General features: G+C 46.8%; 1 protein-coding gene across 1 annotated transcript in view; it reads left to right on the top strand.

Annotated features, from left to right (window-relative positions):
* The first annotated feature begins 427 nt into the window (after positions 1-427).
* The window catches only part of Slc22a15 (solute carrier family 22 member 15), a 57,843-nt gene continuing 47,186 nt past the window's right edge, over positions 428-11,084 (top strand). The window contains exons 1-2 of the mRNA XM_021196559.2: positions 428-759; positions 8,950-9,162. Coding sequence (XP_021052218.1) covers positions 673-759; positions 8,950-9,162 — 300 coding nt within the window. The 5' untranslated portion in view covers positions 428-672. The remainder of the gene's footprint in view (positions 760-8,949; positions 9,163-11,084) is intronic.

The raw sequence follows: 11,084 nt of genomic DNA, 5'->3' as shown, positions 1-11,084 counted from the left end.
CCTGTGCCAAACTCCATTGACAGACCTTGGCAACCATGACCCCCTGCCCTAGTCCCCTGTCCGTGGGCCTGGCTGGCACTACTAAGTGGGTGTCTCAAGACGCGGAGCTTACATCTGACCCTGTGTACCTAAAGCAGGACAAAGGAGGAAGGGGACATATGCCTCCCGGCCCTCTTCTTGGAAGGCTCTAGAGCTCGGAGCGCCGCCGCATTCCACCGCTTTGTGCGAAGGGGCGAACCCCGCGGGACGCGACGTGGAGCTGCCGGCCCCTCCCGTGAGTCGCCGTGGCCGCCCGCGCCGCACCCACTTCCTCTTTCCCTTCCGCGCGCCAGCCAACCGCTCACCAAAAATTCCTGTCACTTCTGACAGGAAGCGGGGAGGCCGCGCTAGGGCGACCAGCCGCGCATCTCCGTCGCGCCCGGGACCTGGTCGGCTGCAGGGTCCCGCCTGCGCCTGGGCCCCAGCCCCGCCCGGTCCTCCACCCCCGGTTCGGCCCAGTCCTCTGTCCCCGCCTCGGCCGCGATCCACCCGGTCCTCCTTCCCCGTCCCCGCCACTCGGCCCTCCGTCCCCGCCCGGCTCAGTCCTTGGTCCCTCCGCCGCCCGATCTTCAGCCACCGAGCAGCCAGGTCCTCCGTCGCGGTGGCGGCCGGGTCCTCGGGCGCGAGCCCGCCATGGAGGTGGAGGAGGCGTTCCAGGCGGTGGGCGAGATGGGCCTCTATCAGATGTACTTGTGCTTCCTGCTGGCCGTGCTGCTGCAGGTGAGTCCCCGGCTCCCCGCGGCCCCCGGGGCGCTCTCAGCTCAGCCTGGCCCCAGGTGTGGCGCGAGAGCGCAGGGAGGGAAGGAGGGGGCGGGCGGGCGCCGCGCGGTGGCGGGCCAGCCACTGAGCTCTCCCAGGCTGTCACCCAGAGCCTGGCACTGACACTTCGCTGCCAGAGCTAGATGAAAGATGAAACCCATTGCCTGGGATCAAAAGGAGTCGGCACCCTAACCCGTTGGCTCTAACACCTTGCAGTCTGAAACAGAGATAGCATGGACAATCTGCCCACAAAAGATCGGGTCTAGTATGGCCTCCTTCAGCCCTCTCTGAAATAGAGGGAGACTTCCTATTAAAGGGGCTTTCCATACATGGGAATTTATTGCTCTCTAAAGTTCTACTGGGTTATTAAGCTCTGAGGCCAGCTTTGGTCTAGGGAAATGATACCATCCACACAGTGTGGTTCATTGTATTGAATTCTCAGAACCCAAATGCACACCTCAACTTAAAACTCGTGATTCTAGGAGTCCTTGGGCTCTTCAAGAGGCTCATTCTTGTAGTCCTAGCACTATGGAAACTGAAGCAGGCAAAGGATGGTTCTTCTTCCAGGCAAATTCAAAGTCAGCCTGAGCGGCTCAGATTGACCCTGGGAAGCAAGTCAGTCAGTGGTGAAGCCCTAGATGTGCAAGGCTCTGGGTTTGATCCCTACCTCCAGGATCAGAAAATGAAGCTGCTCTATTCCAAGGGAAGTACTGGCAGGCCACAGTTATAACCAGAGCCCACAAGTTGCTTCAATGTTGCGGTGAAGCTGCAGCAGGAAGAGAGGCAGTAAGGTAAAACTTAATCTACTGATTCTCTTTCCCCATTAAAATCTTCAGTTGACTTCAGCACCAGGCAGAACAGCAGTTCAAGTGGTGATACTTGGAAACCTTTCTCTTAGCAGAATAAGAATTAGTATAGAGAAATAGAACTGTAACTGCAATGTCTTCATGTATAGTGGTTTCTTTGACAATATTCCGTCTAACCAGGAGTTCCAAGTATATATCCCCTCTCCTGGCAATCCCTTCTGGCCACCTCTCTGCTCCACTTCTTGTGTTAGCATCTTCTTACTTGCCTAGCCAGGTGGTTGCCAACTTAGAATAAAATCTTGAGTGTGGCACTGAGAAGACCAGTATTCTGGGTCAGGACCTGTTAACTTTCCTGGGCTTTTATCGCCCCACTGCCAGCTGGAGATGCAGGGCCTTGTGTTTTTTATACAAGAGCTTTAACTGCTGACCTACACCTTATCCCCACCCCTCCCATGCTTTTATTAATGGCTGACCTAGTTCACTGTAGTTTGTTAAGGAAGAGTTCCAAGCCCATGATCTTTTTGCTCAGCAACTGTTGGGTTGATTTATGGTCACCATTTGCCAGGGTTTCAAGTGTTATTGGCAACGGATGACTGTTTATCTTGTAGGTGTGGGCTGTATGGGGTGGACATGTCCCTTCCTCTACCTGAGTTCCACAGGAAGACGACTTTAGGATTCGATGTGACTGAAAGGATAGCTGGTTCTTCTGAAGTTCCTGCTGTCAAGAAGCGATGAGGGTCACATCATAAGCGTTATTGAAGACCTTACTGTATCATAGTCTAAGTCCAGCCCATTGCAATAGAAGGGTTCAGCCATGAAGAGAGCCTGTCGTTCTCACTGCCTGCATCCTTAATGAAAAGACGCCTCCTCTGATCATAGACTTAAACACGTGCAAGAAGTCAGAGCAGATGAAGGCAGACCCAGATGAAGTAATAGTTGCAGGCCCAGCTGCTATACTGCTTGACCTGAGCTAACCAATACTTGACAGGGAACGTGGAACACCGAAGCACCCACCCCAACATTTTGAGCCCAAAACCAAAATAGCAGCCCTTCACATTCAGCCCCCCCCCATCCCTAGATCTTGCAATATTTTTGGAGGTCATCTTAGACAAGAATATCCCAGGCTACACTTGAGTTTGTAATATTGTGTGCATCTTTAGTAGTTCCATCTGCCAAAGGATAGCTGTATTGATAACAGATTGTGCTTTTATGTTGATTTACTTACAAAAAAAATTGAATTGAGGGCTGGTGAGCTAGCTCAGCCAGGTATGGTGTCTGGTGCCAAGCCTGAAGACCTGAGCTCAATTCCCTGACCCACATGGTAGAAGGAGAGGACCAGATTGTCCCACAACTTATTCTTTGACCGCCACACCCCACTCCCAGCTGTAGATAGACTAGTGAATAAAAGCATAAGGAAAATAGACCTAGAGCACTTTTAGGGACATCCCGTGGCAGTGTTTGGGAGAAACTGAGTTAGTGCTGGGGTATTTTCATGGCACCCTAAGAAGTGTGCTCCCTGACCGGCTATTGCTTTTAAGAATTCCTTCCCCTAAGTTTTAACTCACCCCTCAGCAGCCTCTCTGCACTTACACAAGTATGTCATACACTTTTTCCTGAATGTCCTCTCTGTGCTCTTGTGAGCGTCATCTGGCTTGAAAGAGAGAAATAGGTACTGATAAAAGATTTTTCTGGGATCTTAGTAAGTAGTAGGATTAAAAAAAAAATGAGACAGCAGCGGGCTGGAGAGATGGCTCAGTGGTTAAAAGCACTGACTGCTTTTCCAGAGGTCCTGAGTTCAGTTCCTAACAACCACATGGTGGCTCACAACCATCTATAATGAGATCTAATGCCCTCTTCTGGTGTATCTGAAGACAGCTACAGTGTACTTACATATAATAAATAAATGAATCTTAAAAAAAAAGAGAGACACAAGAATCATTGTTTTGTTTGTTTGTATGCTTATTTTTGAGACAAGGTCTTACTATGTAGCCATGACTGGCCTCTGCTCCCTAAGTGTTGTGATTAAAGGCCTTCCCCACCATGCCTGGCCCAAAACTGCTGGGTTTGATTCTCTTTCTGCTGTACTGTTGTGGAAGGAATCAGTTTAAACATACATATAATATGCTGTTGCCATAGTGGTACAAAGAGGGTCTAGATGGTGCATGAATGTATCTTTCTTTACAACTCTTTAGAAAATTAGTGTTTAAGTCTATACATAGTTATACAAAGTATGATTTCTCTCAGTGAGAAATACACCCAACCAATGCCTTGGAAAGGAAGGAAGGAGAATGGGGTTTGCTGCAGCCTTCAGAAAGATGAGCAGCTGAACTTGAAGCTTAGGTTTAGAGAGAAACCTGAGGGTAATTTTAGATAGGAAAAACACCGCTGCAGGAGCTATCTCTGCTTCCATGTGTATTGGATGCGGCTGGAGAGATGGCTCAGGAGTTGAGTCCTTGCTGATCTTCCAGGGAAAAGTTGTCTATGTCATACTGGAATAAGTAAAGAGGGGCTGCTGTGGGTGTTGCAAAGCTTGGGGGAAGGGATTCTTAACAAAAACAATAGCCCAGTCAGAGGAGGGAGATCAGCATGTTTCTTAGGGTTCCATGGAAATAACCTAGAGCTAACTCAGTTTCTTCCAAACTCCATAGTGTGATGTTCCTGGACCTGAGTTTGATTCCCTATCAAGCAGCATACAACTACCTGCAGCCAGTTCCAGAGGCCTCCACACCCTCTTCTGGTCTCCACTGACACACACACACACACACACACACACACCATGTGACATACATCCACAAAGACACATACACACATACACTACATTAAAACAAATGAGTGAACCCCTGCACCCCTTAGTCAGGATCTGCCTATTAAAGTTTGGGGAGCCCTGGTGCATATTGTTTCTATAGTACTGTGCAAGCTTGCTGTTCAGTAGAGAAGTATTCCACTAGACCCTCTGGAGAGGCTAGTTAGATGGGAGTGCATTAGACAGAGGCATACATTAACATCCAGTTGTACTGCAAGAAGATAGGAGGTTTAGAGATGTGTAGCTGAGTGTGGTAAGTCACACCTGAGTGCTGAGTGCAGATAGCTCGAGGGCAGACTAGCGAGCAACTGGGTTATAGGAAAATATTCCTGCGCCCATTAGTATGTTTTGACCAGAGGAGTTTGTTGAGGAGTTTCAGGAGACAGAGCTGGTGATACAATGTAGACGGGTTAGAATGGAAAGAAGAGGCGCCAGTCATTTAGAATGTGTACGTCCCACATTTAAAACCCCTCAAATACATCCTTATCAGTAAATAAGACACTCACTCAATAACTAAGAGTGCTCACATGCTCCAGACCAGGCATGTGTCCTTGCTCTCCCGACTACGGGCTTACCCACAGAGTGTTTCTGGTTGACCAGTTCAACAACTGAGTCCTAAGTGCATCAAGGACTAATAGTAATGCCGGCAATGAAATCAACTTTGATCTTTGTTCTTTATGTTCCCCAAAAAAAGATCTGTCCATAGAGTTAGGTGACCCCACTCTCATCTTGGGTTTGCTGTTACGGGAAACCTTGAATGGTTTTTAATTGCTCTGTATCTTGTTCCAACTCACAAAGTAAACATCAGACTTAACCATGACTTCACAGGGCAGGGTTGTGATGGTTTCCCCAGACACATTATGAAAGCCCATAATGGTGTTACTACAAAATTACTTTAGAAACCTTCACTTTCAGAAACAAATTTTCAATACCCTTGGGTCATTTTTGTCATTTTAATTACACTGGGGCGGGTGGGGATGGGGCTGGAAGGGGAGTCCAGCCATCTGGGGCGTTTGTTCTTCCCTGGAGCTGGAGCCAACAGAGATAGTGATTTATCTAAGATGTTGTTAGTGCCACACAGAAGGAGACTAGACAGTGGTTTCTCATTGTGGCTTTAAAGTCCATCTGCTGATAGGTGTGATTTCATTAGACAAAAATATGGGTGTGTGCATACATGGTATGCAGAGTGGTAGTAAAGAGTGAGAGACCACTTTGGTTCTTTGGGGGACAGAGGAGAATGGGAACTGTGTCACGGTCAAAAATGGCGAACCAAGAAAAAGCACCCACATGTTTTGAGTGGATGGTTGTGTCATCTTTGACTTCATATGACCATGTAACCCCAAGATGTGTCTCTTGGATGGAAAACTGACATTTCATGGGCTTCAAACCTTACCTCTCTGATCTAATCTCGTGGTGCCTCGTGTAACGTTTATTACACAGCATGGCTGCTACCTGCCTACTGTGTCTCCCTGCTGAGTAAGAAAACCAAGCATGACCATGGGCTGGCACTGCATAGAAGAGTTCCACATGTTAGCCTCTCTGTTAGCATAAAACGATGAACGCATGTGTATTAAGGACCTTGAATGTGTGTGTGTGTATGCCACATCATGTACACTCATGCTTGTCCATAAAAGGGCCAAGGAGACCTTGTGAGAGGGGAGAGGAGGGAGAGAGGATGAAGAGTGTGTGTTATTTATTCTTACTGATGGCTAGGGATGAAGTGAGAGCACATTGCTTCTCAAGGCCGATTAACTGGATTCTACAATTCATTCAATTTAAACTGCTTTCCCCAAATTGTAGTACATACCAAAGATGGTGTGGCCATCAGGATGAGGCAAAACTCAAATAAGAGGACCCCTTAAGGGCACTTCCTCTTTCATCTGGAATATTGCTTGTCCTAGAACAATCCAGATAAAAGCATTATGTGCTAACATGCATTCAAAAGAAACCTAGACTAGGAATGGCACATAGCTAACATTATAAAACCATGTGCTATTATACTAGTGTCCTCCTTGGTCATTTATTCATCCCCTTGTTGAGTGTGGGGACCCTGGCTTATTTACTTTGGAAGCCCAAAGATGAATCAGACATAACAAATGTACATGAACAGAACCTCTGGGCCATTGGAGAGGAAGCTGAGTCAGAAAGGAAGCAGGTAAATGAAGCAGACTTTCAGAGAATGAGAGCATTCTAATGATGCTGACAGGAGATGATGCCTCCAGGGGAAGGAACAGAATACACAGAAGTAGAAGGGGGCATGGTTAGAGAGGGAACGTGGCTGGTTTGTTTTGCCTGATGAAAGGCTGTGCTTTGAGTCATCTCCTGCAGTCCCTTGGCCCATGTTTTTCATTTCTTTATACCCATCAATTAAATTTCAGCAGATTGTAATCAGAGGGGCAGTTACTAAGTGGATGAAAGTGGCTTCGTAATTATAGCTACTGCTAGATATGTAATCTATTTGTTCTTGTGATTATTAAGGTTTTTATTTTTATAAGCTGATTGCCTCCTTTTCTAAAATGTCCTTAATAGCATGCAAATAAGGTCTAGGAAATATGCAAGCCTAGGAACAGATTTTCCTTTGCATCTGATCAGAAATCTGACAGCTTATGGACCCACAGTAGCTTTGCCTTTCTCCCAGAAGGTCCACAGTCCATCAACTCAAAATAGACTGGGACTGCCTTATGCCCCCTCAGCCTTACCAAGAGGGAAGAAATCACACTCCAAGTTTTGCATTAGTTTCTGCTACTATTCACAAAATGTCTCTTTCTATAACTAATTCCATCATCTGCCACTGATGAATTGCTATGCTGTTGGCTCTTCTATTTATCTGCTTAGCTGAATATGCCCCTGCAGAACGGTGTGGAAAGAGCCCCCAGGGCTGGAGAGATGGCTCAGTAATTAAGAGCACTGACTGCTCTTCTGGAGGTCCTGAGTTCAAATCCCAGCAACGACATGGTGGCTCACAGCCATTTGTAATGAGATTGGATGCCCGCCCTCTGCTGGTGTGTCTGAAGACAGCTAAAGTGTACTTACATATAGTAAATAGATAAATCTAAAAAGTCCCCAGCTAGAATTTTCGATGGACAGAAGAGGACTCTTCTGGCAGACTCCCTGTTTCCATGTGCCTGGTCAGCCCTCATGGACACACAAAGTTAGAAATCACATGCTTTGTATCTTTTAGACACTTAGTCTGTTTAATTTAAGACCAAGTTCAAAGTTAGCAGGGATCTTATTTCCTTGAAATAAGATCTTCTTAACCTGCAGACTAATTACTTACTTTCTTAGTGAATTTTAAATCTGAAATAATCATTCAACAATGAGAGCTAACACAAACAGATGTCCATATCAGTCAAGTCTGATAGGGATCAACACCCCATAAACCCAACTGTGAGAAGCCACAAGATATAGAGCAGTCAGCAGATGGCATGTGAATTGGTGCTGTATTTTCTCTTCGTTAGTGGACAGTTATGATTAGAGTAAACAAAGATTAAACGTAGCTACAAATTGCAATCTGAATATGCCTGAGTGTTTGAAGCTTTTTAAGTCTTATGAGTTGCGTGCCACATTTTAAAACAATGTGATCATGAATCCCAAGCCAAGGGCCTCCAGGCTCCCAGTGACATTTTTTTTTTTTTGAGCTGAAAACTCTGTGATGAGAAGAAAATAACTGGAATATCAATCTTTTAAACCAGAGCCAGCAATGTGGGCCTTCTGCCAGTGCTGGACAACATCACACAAAGCCCACAGCATCAGACACATTGCAGCTATGGAAGGAAAACTGTCCAAGGAAGCAGAGTGCTCCGTGGGTGCACTGCTGATGGCCCTCTCATAACATGGGTGCTTTTTCATTTTTTCTTTCTTCCTGGCTTCTCAAGTGGTCCATTTCTGTAGCCCAAACAAACAAAACAAAACAAAGCAAAACAAAACAAAACACAGAAGGAAGAACCAGCCGCCCCCCAACCTCCTTTCTACCTTCTCTTCTCCCTCTTACTTCTTCTCTCTTCTTCCTCTTCCCCCTCTTCTTCTTTGCTTATTTGTTTTTACTTTACGTGTGTTCATGTTTTTGTTTGCATGTGTACTACATGCATGCCTGGTGCCCATGCCTATGGGATTCCCTGGAGCTGGAGTTATGGGTGGTTGTAAGGTGCCATGTGGGTGCTGGGAATGACCTCCTTCCTGGTCCTCTGGAAGAAGAGCCAGGGCTCTTGACTGCTGAGCCATCTCCCCAGCCCTTTCCCCTTTCCCTCTCTTCTTTGTCCTTTACTTCTTTGTTTTTGTGAGTAAGTTCAGCAGGCATATCTAGCTTTCTTGAACTCACTGTGTAGCTGAGGATGACCTTGGACTTTGGATCCTTCTGCCTCCACTTCCTAAGTGCTGGGACTGTGGAAGGGAGGCAGCATGAATGGTTTAGGCAGTGCTAGGCCAGCCCTCGACCAGCTGAGCTTCAGTCCCTAGCCCGACCACTGTATCTGACCAGCGTAGCAGGCATCCCCTGTTTTCCACGCTCATGTGCAGCGTTTGATTCTGTATGTTTACTTCCAGCTCTATGTGGCCACAGAAGCCATCCTCATTGCACTGATTGGAGCTACACCAGCATACCACTGGGACATGGCGGATCTCCTGCCCAACCAGAGCCACAGCAACCAGACTTTGGGCAAAGGCCAGGCCTTCGGGGACTGGCTGCTGACCGCCAATGGCAGTGAAATCCATAAGCATGTGCATTTCAGCAACAGCTTCACTTCTATTGCCTCTGAGGTAAGCAGGCCACCAAATGAGCCAGGGGACAAAGGGTTATCAATTCTGAAAGAGCCTGCGCCGACTGTAGAGTCCTTTACACAGTGAATGATAAGCCATGTTAACCGAGTAAAGCAAGAGTGTATAAGTGGTCTATCTGTGACCCCAGAGTTTATGTTTTAGCCCCATGCTGTAGGGAGACACAGGGCACCTTGTCTACACAGGATAAAGTACAGATGGTTTCCCCAGAATAAGCAGGGGACCTGCTCCGTGAGGCCACTGCTGACCAAGAGACTCTGGTGCTGCAGAGCCAACCAGAGATGAAGCAGCTAAGAACCGTTTTCTGAGGGCAGCACTGAGGGAAATAATAAGAAATCATGCTTCGATGGTCTTTGTATGTCTGTGGCCCAGCAGCAGCAGCGGTAACAGCCCACCACACGACTCTTAATGAGTCAAATAGCATCGTGGGTTGTTTGCTGTAGACTAGACATTGTGACATTTTATAGGTTTGTCTTACTCAGAGTAAGTTTCTGGGGTGGGAACAGGCTGTTTTCTAGGGTGGGGGTTGGCTGTTTGTTCATTTGACTGATGGAGAAACTGAGACTCCAAGGTTGAGCTTAACTCATAATGACCGTGTTGTATTTGAACCTAGATTGGTCTTAACTTGGAAGTCTGTGCTCTTCATTCTGATTCCAAGAAGGAACATATCGTTTGCCCCCCAGAATGGGGTACACGTCTCTGAGGTTCTTTTGGACTGGCAATAGACAGTAGCCCCCCCCCTTTTTTTTTTTTTTTTGCCCTTGCTTGTGAATAATTTCCAACTGACAGAGCTGAGAATACAGCTCAGAGGTCATATGCTTGCCTATTATATATGAGGCTCTCAGTTCTATCTTCACTGGGAGAGGGGAGGAGTGATGGAAACTGATTTAAACGAAAGGCCAGCCCTTAACTTCCTGTGGTTGTATCTGTTGCTTCTGAAGCACTGCTGCTGTCTGTGGTTTTCAGCCATTGTAAAGCTGTATACACCAGTGTTTCCATACTAAGTATTCCAGTATTTCCTGAGGACAGTAACATTCTCTCACAAAGAGGAGAATCATGACCATAAGTTTAAGAGAGGATTATCACCCTACACCTCAGTTGCCAACTTAACACATCGACACCTAGCTAAAATGTGTGTTCTATCCACATCTGGTTGTGTCACATGATTAACACTTCCCACAATGGGATTGTTTTTCTCTTCTAAATATGTCAGGTCTAATCCAGGATCCTCTGTTAACAATCAGTTGTCCTGAGCTGCTCAGGGTCTTGTGACCTTTCACTTTCCTGGTCTCTGTGACTCTGTTTTTAGACAATCCACATTCTTCCCTGCGGGCTTAGAATGTTCAAATCCTACTTTTTAATGAGGGATCTTAAATGTTTCAACCTCCCTTATAGCCCACCAACCAAAGCCATGGGAGGAGGAAGATGGCTAATAGATCGAGAGGGAAGTGGACTGTATAGGAGTTCTTTGGGGTGACTCCAGTCTTCATGGTCAGAAGTCCAGGCCATTAGCACAAATCCGCAGCAGTAGTCCAGCTCATGAATCAGAGCAGTGTCTCTATCCAGGAGAAACCTCAAGGCTCTGCCGATTGCCATGAGTCCACAGAAGCAGAGCAGTGTCTCTATCCAGGAGAAACCTCAAGGCTCTGCCGATTGCCATGAGTCCACAGAAGCAGAGCAGTGTCTCTGTCCAGGAGAAACCTCGAGGCTCTGCTGATTGCCATGAGTCCACAGAAGCTGAAAGAAGCTGCCGGAATATAACCAGAAGTTCTTTGGTATATTTCTCTTCACAAATTCACAACAAGCAAAGCTTAGCAAAGGGAGCCTATCGAAGATCAGCAAAGCAAGCAAGCCTGAGGAAGAGCAGCAAAGCAAGAAAGCCTGAGGAAGGGCAGCAAAGCAAG

This window comes from Mus pahari, chromosome 4 (assembly GCF_900095145.1).
Source record: "Mus pahari chromosome 4, PAHARI_EIJ_v1.1, whole genome shotgun sequence".
NCBI lineage: Eukaryota > Metazoa > Chordata > Mammalia > Rodentia > Muridae > Mus > Mus pahari.
This window is presented reverse-complemented; position numbering and strand designations above follow the sequence as displayed.